Source organism: Amblyomma americanum, unplaced genomic scaffold (genome assembly GCF_052857255.1).
Source record: "Amblyomma americanum isolate KBUSLIRL-KWMA unplaced genomic scaffold, ASM5285725v1 scaffold_30, whole genome shotgun sequence".
Lineage (NCBI taxonomy): Eukaryota > Metazoa > Arthropoda > Arachnida > Ixodida > Ixodidae > Amblyomma > Amblyomma americanum.
This window is the reverse complement of record NW_027526502.1, coordinates 309,252-332,840: the sequence shown is the minus strand read 5'-3', so window position 1 is coordinate 332,840 and position 23,589 is coordinate 309,252. Positions and strand designations below refer to the sequence as shown.

General features: G+C 48.7%; 1 protein-coding gene across 1 annotated transcript; it reads left to right on the top strand.

Annotated features, from left to right (window-relative positions):
* The first annotated feature begins 181 nt into the window (after window positions 1-181).
* On the top strand, window positions 182-23,127 carry LOC144112034 (uncharacterized). The gene is made up of 3 exons (XM_077645112.1): window positions 182-415; window positions 10,279-10,456; window positions 23,005-23,127. Exons 1-3 carry the CDS (start codon window positions 226-228, stop codon window positions 23,096-23,098), a joined length of 462 nt encoding a protein of 153 aa, XP_077501238.1. The 5' UTR covers window positions 182-225; the 3' UTR covers window positions 23,099-23,127.
* The last annotated feature ends 462 nt before the right edge of the window (window positions 23,128-23,589 follow it).

The window sequence follows — 23,589 nt, the reverse complement described above, 5'->3', positions numbered from 1 at the left end:
CAACCTAGAAAAAAAGAGTCAAGAACAAGCTCTTGTCTTTGGCTATTCTCTGTGGGTTGTCTCGCGTTCGCGCTCACTTTTCGTCTTAAGAATACTATGCACTAACTAGCCCCAACCGAAGTCTTAATGGAGTCCCCCGCGCTCGGTTCCGCAACAAGGATGATGATGATGATGAGAGCAGCGCCCCGTGAGAGTGGTGGCAGGGAAGAAGAGAGAGCAGCCACGATGCATCAATGTTTGCGCAGCGCCCAGCGGCGCCTGTTTGGCGACTCCGAGGCCGGATGCAGCGTGCGGCCGGCGACGGCGTTCCCTTGGACCGCGGGGGGCCGGTGGTCTTCGGCGCGCACTGTGACCCACTGGCTCTTGTTCGCCGGGCTTCTGGGCACCGCCGCCACCCTTATGCTGGTGGTCTCCGGTGAGCGCCGGCATGCTTGGCCCGCAGCGTGCATGAAACACGTCCGCCAACAGACCTATCGCAGTACGAGTAATTAGTACGTCATCGCTGATACAGAGAATGCCCGTATACAGTTGTAGTTCTCAGCCGCGGCAGACGATGGTCTGCTGTGGATTGCAGACGAAGCGCTGCATGCGAGAGCATAGGGAGCTCCTCGGTCCATTTGGCGGTGTCGCTGTCTTGTGTCACAGTTAATGACGTCATTAATGACACGTGATGCGTTCTCATGACAAGCGTACTGTAAAAGACTCGCCATGACTGAACCAGCATGATGTCGCATGTCGCATACCATGTGACGCCAGCAAACTTTAAGCGACGAGCGGAAGTGAAGTCACAGAACCGGAAGTGTTCCTACTACGCCTCGACGGGTTCTTTGTGCTATCACAACCCAGGCTGGGCTTTGTCTCATACCGAAAAATTCTTTGCTTTCATACCGCAGGTAACGGTGAACCTTTCTCATTACACGATGGTCCAGTGAGTTTTTTTTATCTATTTTTTTTTGTTTGCTGCGGCTTTTCCTCATTTGTCCTTTGGCTGGATGACTCCGCTACAGCACTCATCAGACTTTCTTATTTCTCTCAGTCAGCTACCCACCGGTCTAATATGGCTGGTTATATGATATTAGCTGTTTTTCCAAAAGGTGTTGAAATATCTCTCATAGGTGTCACTATCTTAGATTCCTTGCGGTGACAAGACGCACAAGGCAACAGTGCGTTCTTCGTCCTTGCCCCCACCCAAATCACACAATGAACCTCACTGGCCGCAGCAAGGCATGACCCTACGCTATCGATGTGCCTACCCAAACAGGTTGTTTTGAATCCCTCCGGAAGGCACAATAGCTGTTTCCCATCCTGTTATAACTAATTAGTGCCATGTTTACCTTACCCTTTCCTTGAAAGCGTAGGCCACACGCTGCTGTGCTTCTCCCGGCCTCATCACGCTAACCTCAGCGGAGGTACGCTCTGACCACGCGTTTCACTCCAGAGTCCACACTCAACTGTCATTGATAACTGCATCGTCTCTTAAAGAGGACCTTCATTCCGACAGCCGTTTTCCTTGGCGTCAAGGCCGATTTTGACTGTTTTTCACCCTGCCTTTCTCGCATCCTTGGGCAATCTTGGACTCAGATGGATGCTATAGAAGTGGATGAAAACTGCTCCAAAGAGCAGCAAATTTTTATGAGCACTCCAAATAGCCCAAAGTTGTGGTACGCAGTGCAGAAGGGTGTACCTCAGGGAGCCGTACTCAGGCCTCTCCTATTCGATATTACCATGATACTCATAACAAGGCCGCGTGGAATACTCATCAATCAGCAACGTCTTCAGAGAGCGACACTGAACATCTCCATGTATTTTTCTCCCAGATTTCTTAGTCTATCGGCAGAAAAGTGTGATGCCATGGCTTTCACAAGGCAAACAAAAACAAGATACCTGCTTCTTTTAGCTGGACCGGTGCTACCTTACGTATGGTACCAGCGATTTCTTGGTCTTGCGATGACAGAAATATGTCTTGGATACCTCAGATTAAAACTCTGTGAGAGGTTGTTATAGCATCACAAATTTTCAGGCTGATGGCAGGAACACCTTCAGCACAGCCTTCAAGAAGGCTGTGCTGAAGGTGCGTTGCGATATTGTTTATCCGTACTTCACAAGTTATCTGCAACTAGTAAGAAGACCCAGGAAGCCACGCAGAACAACTGTCTGCGTATCTCTCTTGGCCTTTCAAAGGGATCCTTTGCTTCGGAAGCAGTAGCGGAAACAGGATGTCTATCGACAGATGTCGTCTCCTCCCAGGAAACTATGCGTACTCATCTCCGGCGTGTTTTCCAAGGGAAAAAGCAGTGTGCATACACCGTGCCCACATAACACACAGTAACTCTGGCTTCGGCCAAGCTCTGCGACTCCTGCCCTACCCTGCCATTACTGAGCCACAGAAATGACTGACTTCGGCCTTTTCTCCCTGGACACTGTCTTCCCTAAAGATCCAGAGTTTATGCATGTGTGAGTGCGAAAAGCTGGACGCCACACGCTGCGCTACTCCAGTTGCTGTGGCCTACTCAGCCGAGAATTATTCTCTGGAGATTCTCTGGAGACCCACATCTTCACCGATGGCTCAACATATGAGAAGACCTCCACGTGCTTATATGCCTTCAACAGGCCAAATGCTTTCCTATCGCACGCAGCAGAAGACATCGTCCACGAGAGCAGAGGTTCACGCGGTTAAGGAGCCTTCTTCTACATCCTGCGCCGATCCCCTGGCCACTGGGTGATTTTCATGGACTCCAAACCATCGCCATAAACACTGTCCAATCTGTTGAAGAAAACCAATCACCAGCCAGTTTCTCTCTACATTGGATACCTGCATCACTTGGTTATATACACGGTGTTTCACCTAAGATTTAACAAAATTTAAAAAAATAGGCTTTTGAGTTAGAACAGCACTTTTTTCGGCATAACATTGTCAGCGGTGAAGCCCATCAGAATACATCTAAGACGTGCTAACTAGCAGGCTGGTTAACTAATAGTGAATAGTTAACTTTATAACTATTACTTTTAAGTGCCTTAATTACTGAGAGGAACGTAGCCCACCGTAAGCATATCCATACCAGTTTTATAATGTCTACAACCAGGTTACCCTCGTTGCTGTGGCCCAACAAATTTGGGCTGTTTTTACGAGTTACGAGCACTGAAGAAGATGCTTTGCCTGCAAGCTCCTCGAAATCTCATGTATTTTGGTTCTATTTAGCCGAAATTTCTTGGGCCACAGCGCCGAGGGTATTCGCGTTTCGAAATTCTCAAAACTGATATGGATATTATTTGCGGTGGGCTACATGCCTCACAGTAATTAAAGAGACTAACAGTATTAGTTAAAAGGTAACTATTCAATAGCAGTTAACCAGCCTGGTAGTTAGCATATCTTAGCTGCATTCTGATGTGCCACACCGCTGGAAATGCCATACCGAAAAATTACTCCAACTAAAAAAAGACCACTTTAAAAAAGATGTGTGAAGTCATAGGTGAAACATCCTATATAACATTTTAGTGGCTCCCAGCTCTCTGTGGCATACTGGCCAACGAACAGGAGAATGAAGCGGCCTGCAGAGACCTGCAGCATCCGAACAGAATAATAATTATAGTTTTTTTCTGGGGAAAGGAAAATGGCGCAGTATCTGTCTCATATATCGTTGGACACCTGAACTGCGTCGTAAGGAAAGGGATAAAGGAGGGAGTGAAAGAAGAAAAGAAGAAAGAGGTGTCGTAGTGGGAGCTCCGGAATAATTTCGACCACCTGGGGATCTTTAACGAGCACAGACATCGCACAGCACACGGGCACCTTAGCGTTTTGCCTCCATAAAAACGCAGCCGCCGCGGTCGGGTTCATACCCGGCTACTCCGGATCAGTAGCCGAGCGCCCTAACCACTGAGCCATCGCGCGGGGCAGCATCCGAACTAGAATAGGATTTTGTTCACGAAATCGGACGCGTATTAGCCTATGAAGAAAACAATCACCTCTGGAGCTTGCTGTTGCATCATTATCTATTTCTTCACTCAGTCGACCAACATCTCATATCTAGACTACCAAGTTGTCCTCCACGCCATCTGTAAACTGTTCATAATCGTCTGTCTCTGACCGCCGCGTTTACAAACGGTACGGTACAGTTCAGGACAAGTGAAAAATCCGCACTGAGACAACTGATGCTCAGTTGAAACAATATAACACATTCTGTTTGAATGCCGAGCATACGGCGACGAGCGTGCGTGCTATGAACGTTTTATGGAGTTGCTCTCCCAAGTGCCTCTAACAGTGGACCTGTATGCTAGGTCCCTTAACCTGCTTTACGCATCATAGATGTTCAATCAACATTTGCAGCGATAGCTTTTAAGCGCTCGTTCGTAGGTTTCGCTTCGTAGTAGTGTCGCAGTCATCGGCGTAACCGGTGAGTGCGTTTCCATGGGAACCAGTGGGAGGTTGGTTACCGTTCAAGTAGGACGGTATGGCGTGAGCGGAGAAATGCGTAATCGGGGCGTTGTTACCACAGAACCATACAGAAGGTGGTTACTGTGGAAGGAGGTGGGTATGGGGATTATGGATTTTTATGGCGCAAGGGCATCTGTGGCCAAAGCGCGCCATGACACAAGGTGTTTTAGACTACTCAAGATGGGGTGGAGGAGGGTGTTACAAGAGAGTAAGAAGGCTCAACCGGAAACCACCCGGAGAGTACTTGCCTTGGAAGGACGAGGAGGGTTACCGTGGGAGATGGAGGGTATGGCGTAACCAGAGGATGGTTTCAACGGTAACCGTCTCGGAGGCGGTTACCCTGAAAGGAGAGGGTATGGCGAGAGCGTGAGAAGGCGCAACCGGTACCTGGTTGCCATGGGAACCACCCGGAGGGTAGTTACCCTAGAAGCGGGAGGAGGGTTGCCGTGGAAGGAAGAGGATACAGAGAGAGGAGGAGCAGGAGGTCATGGCTAGAATGTAGGAAATCGTACCACGGCAACCATCCGGGACGTGCTTACCGTGGAAAGAGGAGTGAGAGTATGGTGAGAGCGGGGGAATGTATAACGGTTCATCTGCGGCAGATGCTGCGACACACGCCGCCCGAAGAAAGGGTCATCGGCGGCGCGGTGCTTCTAGAACGGTGGACTGGAGAGCAGTACTGAGACTGGGGAGCGCTACAATCAAGACAAGGGAACAACACCACATAAGTACACGACGATACACGAGCGCAAACTTTCAACTGAGTTTATTTTCGACATGGCGCATATTTATACGCATCTAATCATGGGACACACAAACATAAAAGCGTTAGAGCCAGCCAAGATATCAAAGCAATCCCCTACACCATGCGAGATATAAGCTATCCTCGCTAGTCCTGAATTTCACACATGACCGGCTAAAAATAATTTTTTCTTTTTTTTTGTTACAACCACAGACGCATCGCTAACGAACCCAGCACCTTCCTTTTCTGAAGCCATGCAAAATGCTTCCCACAATTCCCTTGTAGTCTTGTACTTTGATTTAAGAAGAACCGTCGTTCCATCCAGTAGAGGTTCGCACTTGTGCTCAGCGCAGTGTGCTGCGAGGTTGCCAGGGACACTGACTAGAGAGTTGTTGTAATTGTGCTCCCGCAACCACTCATTTAAGATTCCTGTCTGGCCGACATAGGCCTTGCTGCAAAGCGGTATTTTATACACCACGCCCTCAACACATGCCACAAACGAGTTCCTGTGCCTCACGCCATAAGACCATGCGTCGTGCTCTTCTTCTTGGCCGGAATTGATTTTCGCACAGATGCTTTTGAGTTTCAGAGGCGCGTAAAATACAACGGGAACTCGATAGTTTTTTCCCACTTTATTATCCTGTGCGACAAGACATGCACATATGACAAAACAACAGGTCTCTTATCTTTTTCGTTCGCATTTGCAGGCTTCCCCTTAATGAATGTCTTCAAAACTTTTTCCGCGACTGAGACCAGGAAAAGAGCAGACGTGGATGAAAGACAAGTATGCGTGTAAAATTAAAAAAAAAAGCGCCCCGAACTATACAGATTAGCGGCATATTGACGCAAAGCTTTGTAATGCATGTTATTTGTTTATTGCTCAAAGCTTCCAACACGCTGCTTTATCGCTTTGCGATGCAAGAAGCGACCAGATCAATATTAAATAATCACACCCAGGCGGAATCGATCCTATGTTGTTTCAGACTGTCGAGGCTACTTTGCATCTCGATAGTTGGTCGTCAGCTTTGAACTGAACACGGCCGAAAGCGGTGGGTATTCTGCTCGACGACCGCCTTGTTGCTACGCCATGGACCAACGAGTCATCCAATTCTTCGCGTGCGCAAGCCAGCTCTATGACCAATTTCTTCTGCCAAATGATTCCCGGCACACAAGAAAGAGGAAGACAGACAGAGAACACAGCACAAAGCGCCGTACTTACATTAGTCTATTTTCACGCGAAGCGCCTACATTTATACAGTGCAGTGCAAAAGCGCGCGCAGAAAAACTGCAAACACATAGGTGATACGTCGGATTCCTCCTTGATAGCGACAATGAACTGCGTGCAACACGAGGCAACTTCATAACCTAAACACATTACTGCACAACCGCACTAGTACACACGTGGATGGGCAGCCTCGGAGCAACCGTTACTGCGTCATCATGCCCAAGAAATGACCCTCCTCGTCACTTAACAACACTGAAGGCGTGCTGACGCACTTTTCTTTAAGCTTTGTGATTTGCCCAGGCTCAAACATTTCCCTTGTGGTCTTTTCTGCACACCTGCGCAGACTGTGACTCTGCACTTCTGCCAGTCTTGCCAGCACAGGCTCGTCCAGAAGGCGTACACCGCGTTTTCCCTGTATGCGACAAACCGCCGCTGGTGCCTGAATGTGCAGTTCCTATCATGATTGTCGGTTGAATTGACCTTCTTGCACAGTCTAGATAGTTTATCCGGTGCGGAAAATACCACTTGCACACCTGCTCTTTTGCGGTTTTTTGAGGTTGCGGGAGATGACATGCAGGTATTGCATCACACCTACTTTCTTGCTGCGAGGTGGCTCCTCTGCTGCGTTGGGAGCTAGCTTATTTAGACGTGTAATCATGTCTTCAGCCACGGAAATCAACCGCGTAGAGGGGCAGCCTGAACTCAAGAGCGGGATACCTTGTGATGGAAGTCTGTTTCGAGCCGGCGCTCGCATGAGTTTTCGGCGGCGTTAGGGAAGCATGACCAGATAATGCCTCGTTTGACTAACTCCGAGTGAGCTGATTCGAAGGGAATAACGGGTTTGTTACCCCTTGGTTTGGCGGCCCAGCAAACATGAAATGCTGAAAGGTAGAGGCCTAGATCCAGAAACCTAAAGGAGTTTTTAACAGGGACCTCGTTGTTCATGGCCAAGGGTCGAAGACACTCAGAAAAAAAGAGACATGGTGTCGGAAATGTGTGCAAGCCAGGGCACGGACTATTAGCACTGGACGCAACGAGGTAATCGTGAGCGTACCTAGACACACCAACTATCAGCGACCACTCGCATCGGCGGCTGAGGTCCCGGTCACGCTCGGTCAGGAAAATATCGCTCAGTATACGGGCGCGACGCAGGAAACGACGCAGATTCCATTCTTCTGGCAAACAATAGTACCTTTCCAAGTCGCGAAGGTGGACTTTAGGTATGTTGAGAGCAGTTCTAAAAAGCTTTCTGAAATCAAGCAACACTCATTTTGGAATGATATCACATCGTGCCTATCTATCCAGTTCTGTACGCTCCTCGTCAGGTCGTCTTGGGGGATGAAGTAATATAGATCTTTTATGCCAATTGAAAAAGAAGCCGACAATTGGGTGCAAGGTCTGTCGTTAAAAAGCATAATCACTTCGTCCGAATTTTTTGCGTTAAAAAGGTCGTCAATAGTAAGACAATTCAGGTTACGCTGTAAAAGCTTTCCTAAACACTTCTGCCACGTACATTTTCAGAGACTATGACGCGCATCGGGCAATCTATTTTGTGAGTCTTTGCCGAGAAGAAAAGGTCCAAGCTGAGCTTGCTTCCCTTGTCAAAAGCCCTTACAAGGTTATTCAGGTTCAACCTGCCGCATAATCTTTTTGCTGCGCTTTTCACTCATTCCGAAGGCACACCGATCCGCAGGTCAAAAACCGAGTATACAGCATCAGTGGTTCTTGTTTTGTAAGCGCTTTCTGAGAGCGCTGCAAAATCGCCCTTTTTGTCGGCAGCGCCAAGGAATTGTCCTTGAAAAAGGAGACAGTCTTCTGGATGGGCAACTGCAGGCCGCGTGCCTTACAGCGCGACAAAGCATCCGCACCTTCCGAAATGAATCTATCGATTTCACACTTAGGAGCAAGCCTGGACACTTGCCTCACCGTCGTCCGCTGTTCAGCTGCAGTCTTCTCAGGCTCTGCAGCGAATTTGGGTCCATAGCTGAGGACCTGTTGCACATGCGGCGGTAGCTGCATCTCGCCGATGGTGTGAACGGCTTTTCTGGAGGCAGAGACCTTCGGTGGAAGGAGCTGATGAAGTCTGGGAAGTACTTGCCGCAAAAGAACTCCGTTGTCCTGTCGATTTCACCGAAAAGCTCTGGCCACCGGACAGCAGAGGTGGTGGTGGTCACTGTGGAACGTGAGTAGAGCTGAAGGTAGTCCCTGTAAACGCGGGCTTGCCGTTGCCATTCTGAGCGCACTACTTTACATATATTTCCATGGCTTTTTGACGGAGGGAAACCGGCGAACAGCGCCAACACCTCAGGGGGAAGTACTCTGTGCCGAATGCAGAGTCCAACTGACCTTGCCTTGAACGAGGCCACTGCCACGAAGGAGACAACACGACATGCATCGTTGAGAGAGAAAGTGCCCGCAGAACTGGCGACGAAGTTGCTCAGGGCGAACATCGTCTTTTTTGTGCGCCGGAAATCATTTGCTATGTGTAACCAACTAGCCCACCAGCTCATCCTGAGCAGTTTCTTCTAGAAGCCCTTTTCGGTGGTCTAACTGCAGTCATCGATACGTGAGAATATCGTAAAGTATAAATACCTTAACCGCTGACGCTGAATGTCGCGTTAACCATTGGTGACCATCCTCTCAGTTTTATTGCATTTATCTTTTCTTTTTATTTATTTTCTTTTCTTTTATTTTTTATCTATTATTTCATTTCCATTAGATATAAAGTTACTTTATATAAATTACCATCGTTATTACTGCTAAATGCACTTGTCTGTGTTGCTGCTTGTTTGTTATTCCACTCATAATTGATCGACCGGGCGTCCTGTGACAGTCGCTTAATTGACTTGGGGACCCTCGCCTATATACCGAATTTAATTTACTTATAATTCTAATAATATTAATAAATTCTAATTCCAATAATAATAATAAATAATAAATGTGCCTATTTAAACTACGGTGGTCTACTCGACAAAGCCTGATACCTTTTCACATCTGATCATTATGCACACTTCATGCAGTGAACGTTGTCAGCATCTATTTAGGAAGATCTAGTAATGCTCGTTAATGCACTTCTGCCCACATTCAATGCCTATTTATTTTGCATTCTTGATATTTGGTTTATCTGTTCTTCTTCTACTTCTTTATCCTTTTGTGGGCCTCTCTCCTTCCGTTTTTCTATCCCTAATTCCCTTCGCAACGCAGAGCATCATGTCAGCGAATCGAATTTTACAAGCTGGCTAAGATCCCCCCCCCCCACACACACGCACACACACACAGGTACACCAGAAAATTGTACTTGGTTCCAACTTCCAGGTGACCCGCGCCTCAATCCGTCCTGGAGACTAGCTCGCTCCTAGCCTACCCGCTATCAGCCATCGACGAAGGAGCAGCACACCTCAATGCTCTTTCCATTGTAAACGGAACGTGGGGCCAGTCAAACTGCCTTATTTGCAGCTTTCCCCCCTTGTTTTCCATCACAACCTCGTCCCTCGTTGTTTGTTGAAATAAATGAAATCAAATTAAACCTATCCACCCGCCTTCATAATAACCCTCTGCGATCCTGTCCGACAACACGAGGCAGGCTCCACCATATCGATCGGGATAGTGTCACATCACATGTTCTCCACAAAACTCTCTCGAATCCCGCCTACAGCACCTTGGCTTCGTCCGACGTGATCTCGTTCTTTTCAAAAGTGGTTGGTTGCCCCTGTAGAGTCTATAAATGAAACAGCATGCGGCAGCGCCCCTGTGCACGATGCCCGGCAGGTCCTCCCGCATGGTTAAGCGCCACTCTCCAGCCGCGTCTTTTTCCCCCTCTGCGAATTTTTTTCTCTTCCCCCTCCCAAGATGCAGTAGGCGAGAGCTGCGACATCGCAGGTGTGCGCACGGGTCGGGAGACCATGGCGGCCCTAGCGGCGAGCCAGCCGAGGCAACCCGCGGCCGGACACGGCGGCGCCACCAGCGGCCACAGTTGTGCGGCCTACCGCACCTGCCTGTGGTTCCGGCACGCCACCATCCAGGTGCCGCTGTTCAACCTGTTGCTCCCAGCCAGCAGGTAACGACAGCACTTTCTTGGTTACTTGAGTCGGGGAAAACAGGCGGGACTCCAAATGTGCTCATAAGAAACCCCCGCCGCTTCCTTTTCCCATCAGATCGATGGGAATTCACGCGGCTTCGGACAGCTACGCCGCTCAGCCCCTCAACGGCAGCCTGCCGCTACTTCCGTCAATTGCTGTTCAATTCCTCGCGGAGATAAACAGCAACGCCGTCCCATCCCAGTCGCTAAATACAACACCAAAGTTTGTCATCACAACAGACTTTATGCAATATGTTTTCGACTAACAACTTGTAACAACAGCACATTGGTTTGGTTTATGGGGGTTCAACATCCCGAAGCGACTATGGCAATCGAATGACGCTGTAGTGAAGGGGTCCGGAAATTTCCACCACCGGGGGTTTTTAAAGTGCGCTGATAAATAACAGTACACATGCCTCTACCATTTCGCCTCTATCGAAATTCCATGGCCGCGGCCGAGATCGAACCCGCGCCCATCGGGTCAGCAGGCGAGCACCATATCCACTGAGCCACCGCGGCAGCTAACAGTATTTTGTGCCGAAAAGTACTGCAGAACGACAGACTACACAAAAGTTGTATAGAAAAAACTACAGCACTGCAGAAAATACTTTAAAGCGACAGACAATCTGCCGACAAAACTGCAAAAGACTGTGTGTCACGGATCTCTCCTGAGAACACTCGGACCGAAAGAATGGATTAGGCGACGGGTGTACCCACACAAACGCACATTTAATACACGCTACGTGGCACACACACTAGAACACACAACAAACAAAACTAACACAAAACACAAATACTATAAATACACGCGACCCGGGCTCACTGCTACTAGCGTCTACTACTAGTGTTCTACTATTAGCGGTCCGCGTTCGTGCTCACGGTTGGTTCGGTGTGGCTGCGGCTTTGTGTGGACCCGTAGCCGGCGTCGAGGCTGCGTTCGGCGTTCGGCGTGCTGGGGCTGGCGTCGTTGGCGGTGTTCGACGTGCTTGGGCTGGCGTCGCTGGCGGCGTCGCTGGCTGTGTCGTACAAGCTCCCGGTCCAAGCGCCCGTGGAGGTGATGCCAGAGTTGTTGGCGTCGGGGCACTACCCGGATGGGTGGCAACAGCGCTGGAGACACCCCTGGCCGTAGCAGGTGGTAGCGTCCTCTGTTAACTCCCCGGAACGGGCTCAGGCACGGCAGGAGGACCACGATGCGATGTCGTAGAACGAGAGCTTACCGTAGCGGCGTCGCTCTCTTCCAGCCGATGTGTCCCTGACCCGCCGGAGCCTCCACTTCTCTGCTGTTTCCCCCGTGTGCCTCGCTCTCTATCGCCCTTTTATAGTCTCGGTGTTAGTCCACGTAAGTCTTGTCGTCGTCTTCTCTTCTCCACCAATCATCTCTCTCCACGTCACCGTATCCTTCTCCACCAATCATCTCTCTCCACCTCAACTAATGCTTCTTCTTTCTCTTCTTTATTCTTCGGTTAATTCGCGTCGTCTTCTTCACACCTTTTTCCTTTAAAATTTAATTTAGGCTCCTTAATATATGTGACAAGGCCCCCTCTCTCAAGAGTTTTTCCATGAAAAACTGCTCACGTCATCCTCATCTTCAAGCCATCCAGCCAACCGACTATCTTCTGTGACGATTCTGGACCCAGCACACAACACACCGCAGAGGTCCACCACACACCAAACGCACACCGCTAAAACGGCACACCAAATTGCGTTTCCAGAACACACCACTGCCGCTGTCCGCACAGAGTCCTTAATAAACATGTTCGTGTCTACAACACACTCCCTTGTGTAATTACGTACCACCAACAGCAGCAACAACAACAACAAAATAAATCCTAGAGATACAATAACGCAACAACAAGATACATGCCAGAGATACCTAGAGCTGTTCAGTTGGCTCTACTCATGAAGTCCACTCCAACGTTATCTCTGCCTTTATTATATTCAACTTGAAATGAGTATTCTTACAAGGCCAAACTCCATCTCATAACTTTACTATTGATCATTTTGGCCGTGGTTAAATATTCAAGCCGCTAATGATCTGTCTGAACCCTGAAATGTCTCCCATACAGATAAATGTGGAATTTCTTTACCGCCCACACCACCGCCAAACATTCCTTTTCAACGGTGGAGTAGTTGCGTTCACTAGCCGATAATCTCTTGCTTGCAAAAAATACCGGATGTAGCACGCGATTCTCTTCTTGCAAGAGTACGGCTCCTAAAGCTCGATCTGATGCATCAGTGCGAAGCACAAACTCTTTATCCATATTCGGAGCAAGCAGAACGGGCGGCCTTGCCATATGTCCTTTTAACATCACGAATGCATTTTTATGTTCAGCAGTCCAATCTAGCTTATTGCTTGCCCCCTTCTTAGTGAGTTCGACAAGTGGGTCGGCTATGTGGGCATAATCGGGAATAAAGTCCCTGTAGTATCCCGTTAAGCCCAGGAACGGCTGTACCTCTTTCTTGGTCGTCGGTGTCTGGGCCTGCTGTATTTTGTCCAAGATGTCTTTCGTCGTGATACGGCCAATCCCCAGCTTGTGTCCGAGAAGAGAAATGGCTTCAAAGCCCACCTCACATTTTGCCGGCTTTATGGTCAACCTGGCTTGCTGAATTCTATCAAATAGTTTTTCCAGCGTAGTTACATGCTCTTCCAATGTATCTGTTGCCACCAGGATGTCATCAATATAGTGTTCTACATTTTGGAGCCCATCCAAAACTTTCCTTATCAGCTTCGTGAATATTGCAGACGCTGTCTTCAAACCAAAAGGCATGAATTTAAACTGGAATAAACCCGCCGAGCACGAAAAGGCAGTCTTCTTTTTAGAAGAATATTCCATTGGTATCCGCCAATACCCTTTAGCTAAGTCGAATTTAGAAAAAAATCTTTTGTGAGCCACCTTAGCGGGCACCACGTCCGCTCTTGGTGTGAGTTCTGCATCGGGTACTATGATGTCATTTAGCCGACGAAAATCTACACACAGTCGGTTAGTACCATCGGGTTTTTTGACAACCACGAGAGGCGCATTGTATGCTGACCACGACCTCTCAATCACACCAAGCTCCAACATATCCCGCATCTCCTTTTCTATTGATTCTTGAGCTGCTAAAGGTAGTGGGTATTGCTTCACGCTGATTGGTCTATCTGTAGAAAGATCTAGTCTGCAACTTATGATATCCGTTTTTCCCGGCACATTTGAAAACACACCCTCTTTGCTTTGGAGGAGGGCCTTTATATGTGAGCTTCAGGGTTCATTCAAATTGGGGTTTATTAGCACCTTATCCCAACCTACCGTTTTCTTCCCACTGCATGTGGGCATCTCGACATCATCATCTGTCTCCTCGGCTACTACCGAGCATACTACCTTGGGGGCGCACTGTATGGGAACCCTTTCTTCGTACTTTTTCAACATGTTTGCATGGAAAACCTTCTTGGTGTTATTTATCAATAACTCATAATCCAGGTCGTTTTTCTTCTACGTCACAAGGTAAGGGCGCTTCCACTGCATCAGTAACTTATTATGATCCGTGGGTAGCAAGATGAGAACCTTGTCGCCCAGATTCAAATTCCTGTGAGTGGCTTTCTTGTCATAGTAGCCCTTATAGCGTTCGCGCGCCCTTTCCAGGCAAGACTGCATGTTTCTTCCAACTTGTCCCGCAACTGAAGAACGTATGTGTAAGTTGTCTTGAGATCTGATGCAATCTCCTTATTAGCCCACAGCTCCTTGAGTATTGTAAGTGGACCTCTAACGGGTCTCCTATACAACATCTCAAAAGACGAGAAACCAAGACTCGTTTGTGGTACTTCGCGGTAAGCGAACAAAATAGCTGGGAGATATCTATCCCAATCAGTAGGTCTCTCCTGGCACATTTTCTTGATCATGTTTTTGAGGGTGCCGTTGAAACGCTCTACAAGCCCATTCATTGCACATGGGATGGTAAGGCGTCGTCAGTAACTGCCTCACTGACAAAAGGCGGTTAACCTCCTTCATTAGTTCCGATGTGAAGTTCGAGCCCCGGTCACACAAAATTTCCTTCGGGAACCCATAACGCGAAAACATTTCCACAAGACCCTCCGCCACTTGGATACTGTCAATAGTTCTCTGTGGAATAGCGTCAGGATAACGAGTGGCCACGTCAACGAGAGTAAGCACATATCTATTGCCTTTGGCGGATACTGGAGAGATTGGCCCCACAATGTCAATTGCAACTCGCTGAAACGGTAGGTCGATGGCTGGCATCTTTCCCAGAGGCACGGGACCAACTCTTCCCTTCGGAACTGTGCGCTGGCACACATCACATGAGCGAACAAAGCGCTTAACGTCACTCTGAACACCCGGCCAAAAGAACTCCTCGGTGATCCTAGACACCGTTTTTTGAACACCCTGGTGTCCGGCCATAATGGCGTCATGTCCTAAGCGTAGCACTGTCTCTCGCATGTCTCTCGGTAACACCAGCTGTTGGACCCGCCTTCCTGAACTAAATATGCACTCCCTGTGCAGAAGACCATTTACCAATTGATATTCGAATGACGAACGACACTTCTTTCTTTTCACTCTTTCCCCGACTCTTTCGAAGCAGGTCTTCAGGCTCGGGTCTTCTTTTTGCCTAATTGAAATTTCTCCCGGTGTTACGCTCAGGCACATCGTAACAGGAGTAGAGAGCGGACGCTGCGTTGCTCGGGCTGTCGCTTGAGCTCTTGTCTCCACTGCCGACGAGAAACTGACTGCACCCGTCTGAGCTGTCGCAGGCCTTTCATCCTTTGGATGTTCTTCAACGTCGAGCATCCTCCACTCGGGATCGGGGTCTTCGACACCTCTTGCACCCGTAATGTTCCCCAAGATGAGATCGTAGATGGGTTGGTCTACGCATTTTGCCACTACCTGCCCAGTATAATACGGCATTGACACTAGAATCCTGGCTTCAGGAAGGTAATTTACTGTGCTATCTACAAGAGTGACGGCCGACGCTTCCCCTGTACGATCCTCGTTCTTCACCAGGCTTCTCCGAACCAAGACTGTGTTGGCTCCGCTGTCTCTAAGCACCAATATAGGACGGTCCCCTATTTGCCCAACCTGCTTTCGACTTGGGTGTTCCACTCACTGCCTCATTTTCCAGCGGCGTTTGCTCTCCTCTCAGCTGTGGAACTTCGGGTGGCGTAACAAGTTCTACCCTAGAGTCGACAACGCATGCACCTCGGTCCTGCGTTCTGTATCGGCACTCATCCAGAGTATGATCCCTCCTCTTACAACCTTGACACAAAGCCTGTGTTTTTTGGGCAGCGCTACTAGTCCGACAGTCAGCTGCACGGTGTCCCACCTTGCCGCAGAGAAAACACCTTACTGGCGCCTTAGACGCACCGCCATAAGCTCTTGGTTTTGCCGCATCTGTCTCTAGGACCTTTTGGGTTTCCTCCTTTGCCTTACTCAAATTTCTTAGCCATTGAGCCTTGAGGAATTGGTCTGCAGTGTCGGCGAACTCTTCTAATGAGCTGCAACACGCTAAAAATTGCTCTGTGACCAGCTTGTCACGCACCCCTTCAAAACTCTTTTCTGTGTTTGACATATCAAGCCACCTGTCAAAATAGTTGGTCAGCCTGCAGGAAAACTGCTTCGCGGTTTCCGAATCCTCAGGTTTCGCGGTGCGAAATCTCACGAAACCCTTCTGCCGTAAGCCTGAATCTTTGGAGGAGTGCCTTTTTGACTTCCTCGTAGTCCATGGAATCAGCAGCGGGCATCCTTCCAAACACATTCAGCGCCTCTCCAACTAAACACATGCTAAATGCAGTGGCCCATTCACTGCGCTCCCAGCCTTGCCCCAAAGCTATCTCGAATCGTTGCAGATATTCATCCAAATCATCTCTCTTGTCATCAAAAGGAGCCATCAGCTTTCTTGGGCAAACTCTGGCTGGTCTAGGAGATTCTGTACCCGCTAAGGAACGCTGATCATTGTCCGTGGTCTCCTCATATCCTCCCGCGACATGCGCCTGTTTCCACAAAATAAACTCGTTCTCCCGTTCTATCCTTCTTTTCTCCTGTTCTTCTGCCTCGCGAGCTCTTTTCGCCTCGCGTTCTTCTGCTTCACGAGCTTCTGCGCGTGCTTGCGCCCTTTCCTCTCTCTGCCTATCTGCCTCCTCTTTCTGCCTCTTTCCCTCCTCGTCATATAGACGCATCGCCTCTTTGCTTAACCCCAGCTTGAGCGCCAGTTCTAAAGTGTTTGCCAAATCCATACTTTCTGCCGTCGAGAGATCGGAAAAATCTGGGACAAAGCAAAAAAAGGAAAAGGAAATGTATCCTGGCACAAGCTCGCCACTTATCTTTGTCACGGATCTCTCCTGAGAACACTCGGACCGAAAGAATGGACTAGGCGACGGGTGTACCTACACAAACGCATATTTAATACACGCTGCTACGTGGCACACACACTAGAACACACAACAAACAAAACTAACACAAAACACAAATACTATAAATACACGCGACCCGGGTACACTGCTACTAGCGTCTACTACTAGTGTTCTACTATTAGCGGTCGGCGTTCGTGCTCACGGTTGGTTCGGTGTGGCTGCGGAGTTGTGTGGATCCCGTAGCCGGCGTCGAGGCTGCGTTCGGCGTGCTTGGGCTGGCGTCGCTGGCGGTGTTCGACGTTATTGGGCTGGCGTCGCTGGCGGCGTCGCTGGCTGTGTCGTACAAGCTCCCGGTCCAAGCGCCCGTGGAGGTGATGCCGGTGTTGTTGGCGTCGGGGCACTACCCGGATGGGTGGCAACAGCGCTGGAGACACCCCTGGCCGTAGCAGGCGGTAGCGTCCTCTGTTGACTCCCCGGAACGGGCTCAGGCACGGCAGGAAGACCACGATGCGATGTCGTAGAACACGAGCTTACCGGAGCAGTAGCCGGCGTCGCTCTCTTCCAGCCGATGTGTCCCTGACCCGCCGGAGCCTCCGCTTCTCTGCTGTTTCCCCCCTGTGCCTCGCTCTCACTCGCGCTTTTATAGCCTCGGTGTTAGTCCACGTAAGCCTTGTCGTCGTCTTCTCCACCAATAATCTCTCTCCACGTCACCGTATCCTTCTCCACCAATCATCTCTCTCCACCTCAACGAATGCTTGTTCTTCCTCTTCTTTATTCTTCGGTTAATTCGCGTCGTCTTCTTCACACCTTTTTCCTGTAAAATTTAATTTAGGCTCCTTAATATATGTGACACTGTGTCATATTTTTGACACAGTTGTGTCGTTTTTTTTTCGACTGGGATGGTAGGAAAAGGTGTCGATACGCCAGCGGATACGAAGCGAAGCAACCGCAGATAGTTCACGGCCCAAGGCTGCGTGGTGGTCTCCGGAATGGCGAAAGCTTTTCCATCCGAGCCACGAACACTAACCCGAATGCCCTTCGGCCTTAGCTCTCGCTGTGCAGTTCATATCTAGCGCGATGATATTTGCACGTGCATGCACGTGTACACAGTTTATCATCATCATCAGCCTGACTATGCCCACTGCAGGACAAAGGCCTCTCCCATGTCTTTCCATTAACCCTGTCCTTTGCCAGCTGCGCCCACCCTGTGCCTGCGAACTTCTTAATTTCATCCGCCCACCTAACTTTCTGCCGCACCCTACTGCGCTTGCCTTCTCTTGGAATCCACTCCGTTACACTTATGGACTAGCGGTTACCTTAATTTACTTCGCAGTACATGCCCTGCTCAAGCCCATTTCTTCCTCTTGGTTTCGACTAGGATGTCATTACAAGCGTTGGCTCCCTCATCCACTCCGCCCTACTCCGGTCTCTTAACGTTATAAATCTATCATTTTTCTTTCCTTGGCTTAACTTAAGCTGAACCCTTTTCGTTAGCCTCCACGTTTCTTCCCCGTAGGTGAGTCCTGGTAAGATACAGCTGTTGTACACTTTTCTCTTCAGGGATATTGGTAAACTGCCATTCATGATCTGGGAGAACCTGCCATATGCGCTCCACCCCATTCTTATCCTTATAGTTATTTGCCTCTCAAGATTCGGATCAGCTGTCACTACCTGCCCTAAGTAGACGTATTCCTTTACCACTTCCAGCACCTCGTTGCCAATTGTGAGCTGCTGTTCGTTTGTTAGGCTGTTGAACATTACTTTGGTTTTCTGCATGCTAATTTTCAGACCCGTCGTTCTGCTCTGCCTCTCTAACTCATTGATCATGCTTTGCAGCTTCATCCCCTGAGTGACTCAGCAAAGCAATGCCATCAACGAATCGCAGAATATTGAGGTATTCTACCATTAGCTTTTATACCTGACTGTTCCCAATTCAGGCCTCGGAATACGTCTTGTAAACCGGCGGTATTGAGACCTAGCGGGTGCGAACTGTTCAGTTTTGAGATTTGCTTGAAAATGTAATGCAATATAATGTGCTTTGAAACTGCACTTGTCTCTGCTGGAGTAGAGGCTGCCCCAGTTTTTACCAAGAGTACTCGAGAAACACATGACGCACAGTTTGTACCTGTGTTGTAATTTCTTCGTTGTGTACAGAATAGTGTGCGGCCTATACGCGATCAGAATTCTCTTGTTGGTTGAAGACAAGCACTGGTTCATTTGAGAGCTGTCATGTAAGAGGGACCACCGCGCTCCCAGTATCCAGATTTCCAAGCCTCGTGATTGGAGCATTTCTTTACTGCACTAACAAGAAATTTGTAACGCGAAACTCCAGATGATTTAGCCAATGCAGAAGCGTTCGAAGTATTCGTACACTTAAGGTGCTGCTTACGGTGGGATTTCGTATTTAGAGTTACTGCCTAGTCCAGCAGTGTCATGCTGGATCCACAATACGAATTTTTTTAATGGTTGTTTTTGGTCCTACAAGACGAGCTGTTGAGCGAGTTGGTCGGCGTTTCGGAGGTTTGAAAGCTGGAGGGTTTTCAACCTTCGGTGTTTGTGCTGCCACTCGGGTCTGCAGTTTTCAGTTTGTTTTAGCGATATTCCATAGTAGTTCATTTCTTTTGTGTTATGCTTTGTCTTTGGATCATTGTTGTTGTTGCTGCTGTTGGCCTACGTGCGATGAATGCTATTTCTTCTTCATCGTATGAATTGACACTACAGTACGTGTGGCGGGCCGCTCTTGAAACTTCTTCCTTTTCGAGTGAGAAGTGTTTGCGCTAAATGTGGACATTTTCTTCGAAAAAAAGTGTTCATTTTTACATATAGACAGCGGAAGAGGCGATATATACTCAACACAGGCAATCACAAGTTACTAAAATACGATCGCAATGCTAATTCTTCAATAGGGCCTTCAGATTCCAGGGATTCTATTGAGAATCACTATTTGCGAAATATTATAGCGCTTATAAAAGTGCTTAGCAAAAAAAAAACATTATGAAGGAGTAGCGTGAGATTTACTTGTGTCCTTACACGTGATCAGAGAAAAAGAAATACACGGTTCTAGAGAGGACGTGGCGCCAGGCGATGGTGACAGCAAAGCGTACGCAATTTCTATATCCCTCTCCTGGTTACTAGCATATGTCGGCCAGATGAAAGGCAACGAACATAAGTTTACGAATGGCTGCATGCGGGAAATGCAGAAACAGCAGTTCAAGACTGGTGTCCTCTAAATTTGCTGGTACCAATTGTAATCACTGGGCGTGAAAACGGCAATGACCATCGTTCATTTTGCCTTCGCATGACATGCCTCGCCCAAGCCTATTTCTTCTTGATTTCAAATAGGACGTCATTACCTCGTGTTTGTTCCCTGACCCACTCTGCTCTTTTCCTTTATTTTAACATTACATTGCGCGCTGGTTGGTCCCGATCCTGCAGACACGCGCAGCTGCTGGGTATCTGGTGCCATCCGGCGCCGTAAAGGCGAGTTGCTCATGCGCATAGGCTGCGCGTGGGCTCCTGGTACTCCGGTAACGGTAATACGCTACCCGGTATGCTAAAGGTGTCTACTACCAGGCGACTGGGTCGCGAGTCAGAGCTAAAACGTATATTTCTCCAAGAAACGTTTCATCGCGATAGTACGTAGTACGTACGTGCGCAGGTACACCGCGTGGGACACCAGCAGTTGAAAGTTTATGGAGTGCATTAGTAGAGAAAAAAATGAGTTCCGTAGCTGTGTTTCCATGCGTCGGTTATAGATAATAGATCTATGGTTTGTGCGAATTACACAGTGCACTATATTCAATCTCAAGCAATACGTGTTGGGTGCAATTAAATACGTTTTTTTTCGACGGAGTCGCCTTCCATAAACTAGTTGTACACCCCTGGAAGTGAAGGAGTGCTACGAACCCCTTTCGGTAGAGTACACGCATGCATCACGTTTCTCTCCTTGTGCAAGGATCACCACGCTCCGCTGAAGCCAGAGTGCTAGCCACACCGTCTGCAGGAGTGGGTATATGCTGCGGTTGCGAAACTGTAGAAAAAAAGAAACTGCTCAGCGAGGAATCTTACAGCGTAACTTTCAACTGAGAGCCAGAATGGCCAGCCGCGCCACCACTCGACCACCGCTTTTTCTTTTTTATTTATTGTGCATTTTCTTTGTGTTGAGCATGATATTAATTACAGTGAAATAACGCTCGATGTGCATGAATCATATACACAGCCTGAAGGAAGCTTTCAGTATGGATTCCACCTAAAAAAAAATAGTCGTACCGACAACAAACATCTACAACTATCAAGAACTGAAACATGAGCAATTGGGAATCATGAGCCATATCATTGGGAAGCAATATCAAATCGATTTCAAAACAGGACACGCCTACGCAACAAAGAACTAGAATGGAAGCAAGGCTCAGGGCATCACAAAGAGGGAGTGCCACTACGAGTTGAAGTCTGTCAGGGCATTTAGCAATTATTCGGCTGAAACTGAATTTTGGTCATAAAACAGACTCACAATGGCAGTCCGTCATGCGAAGTTTCCATAGGCTGTACAGTTCAGAAAAAAAATTAGTGTATTCGCTCAGCTAATCCAGGATGTACAAAGCGAAATCTGTCGGCGTTCATTGGCGTTGGCAACGTTCGAGACTCCGATGATGCGACAGAGGCATTTTACGTACTCGTCTAAAACGTCATATCTAGGCAGGCCAAAATACACAGAAAGGGGTGTTAGGGTAGTGGGAAGAGAAACAATAAACAATATTGTACAGCCGTTTGGGCGACACTGAAAACAAAAACTCAGCCGAAAAACAAAGCGGTGCAAATTGAACAGCAATATAGACATCACGTATCCAAGTGATAAACAAGGTATATCACAAATATTCAAGGAGAAAAAAGGTGTGCAGAACCTTACCTCAATTGCGATGCAAGAACACAAACAATCCGGAGTGAAGTACCTCGGAAGAACATAAAGCATGAAACCACCTCTCGCACATAAAGATGGACTAAACAATTCCATCTGAGCTGACAGGCCGAGAAAGGTCATCACGTCTAGATTCAAAAGACAAATCCCACACAAAAGTAGCGAACACTCTTTCATAGCTCCCTACATAAAGCCTAGCACAATAAATAATTCGCAGTACACAATAAATTATTTAAAGGATAGAAAGAGGCTAAGGCCGTCGCGTTGCGGAATGTCGGGAAACCATGGGGAACAAAAGCCAGCGTGGCGCTGCAGAGTTGGCACGCACTCTTACCAGTATCGCGTACTGTGTTTATAGGCTTTTAACACGACGCTAAGGCACTAGGATAGTTTAGGCGCCCATGCAACACCGGCATGCTCAGCGAGTACGGATCCCCCCTTGCCAAACCACAACGCTTAGAACGACTGATCCTTCCACCAAGCCCAGGCATCTTCGTTGATTCTTAACTTGTCAGCAGAGAGAAACGCGAGACGATATATGCGTAAGCTAATACCATGAGGTGGTTACCTTTAATAGGAGAACCACAACGGAACCACCTTTGAGATTACTGATGCGGAGTAGATTCAAGTACAGAGCGCAGAGCGGCGGAGGCAACGAAGATCCTTGTTTCCCAGAGGTCGAATGGACGCATGGTTGTGAAAGACAGCCATTTACGCTTCAGTATTTAGAGCAGTTACTGAAAGAAGAACACATTTCATTGGACACAACCAAACCTTTATTGGCGTGCTCTAAAAGAGAGCGAAGAAATGTAGGACGCACTCGATCGAACGCATTTGCAGGATCTATTTGAAGCATTGCTAATTGCTCCTGAGAGTCACAGCAATACTGCGGAACTCTACGAACAGCTGATGTTAAACTGCATGGTTGGGCTGTTGAGCCAAATGTCGAGAGATGGAATCCTGGCGGCGGCCGCGTTTCGATGGAGGCAAAATGCGAAAGAGTCCGGATGCTGTGCGATGTCAGTACTCGTTCAATCACCCCAAGCAGTCTAAATTAATCTACGGTGCCCGTCACTACGGCTTCTCTCGCAGCACACGAGCACCTTTTGGGCGTTAAACCCGACATATAGCATACCATACCATATACCATGCCATATACCATGCCATATAATACCGTACCATGCAACACACCACACCATATCAACCCAAAACTGCGGCGTGCGCCCATGTATAGCAACCGCGCTTGCCGGTGCTGCTTTTCCGCTGGCGCAGGTGGTTCTCCGGCGGCGATGGCTTCCTGTCGGCGGCCGCCAGCGGTGTGGCGCAGGAGCCCTGCGGCCGCTTCGGCGGCGACTCCTGCTCCTGAGCGGCCTGTGTTTGTTTCGTTGAACAAGCTTCGAGCACACTCGACTCGCGTCGTCACTTTACTCAGTGGGCGCGCATCCCCTTGGGCGCCTCGGCCCGAACGCAGGTTTCGCAGGGCCCCGGAAAATACGCTACCCTCAGACGATTGCGCTCTAGCGACATGCCAAGAGCGCGCAACCGGCTGCCACTTTTGTAGCGAGAGCTACACTGGGCTACCAGTCGAGTGTTTCGCGGTGGCTGGGAGAGGCCAGTTGTGTGCAAGAGCTGTTACCGTGGCAACCGGATAGGAGCAGCAGATGCGGCGGGCGCTTCGCCGTCGCCGCGCGGCCGCTCCACCATCGGAACAAAGCGCGCCGCGTTCTTCGCCGCCGTCTCGCCGCGCGCCCGCTCTTTCACCCGAACCGCGCGTCGTATGCGCAGCATTGCGTATAAAAGGCGGAGATGTAATGGGCGTCTGTATCACAACGTTTGACATGCATTCAGAGAAGGAGA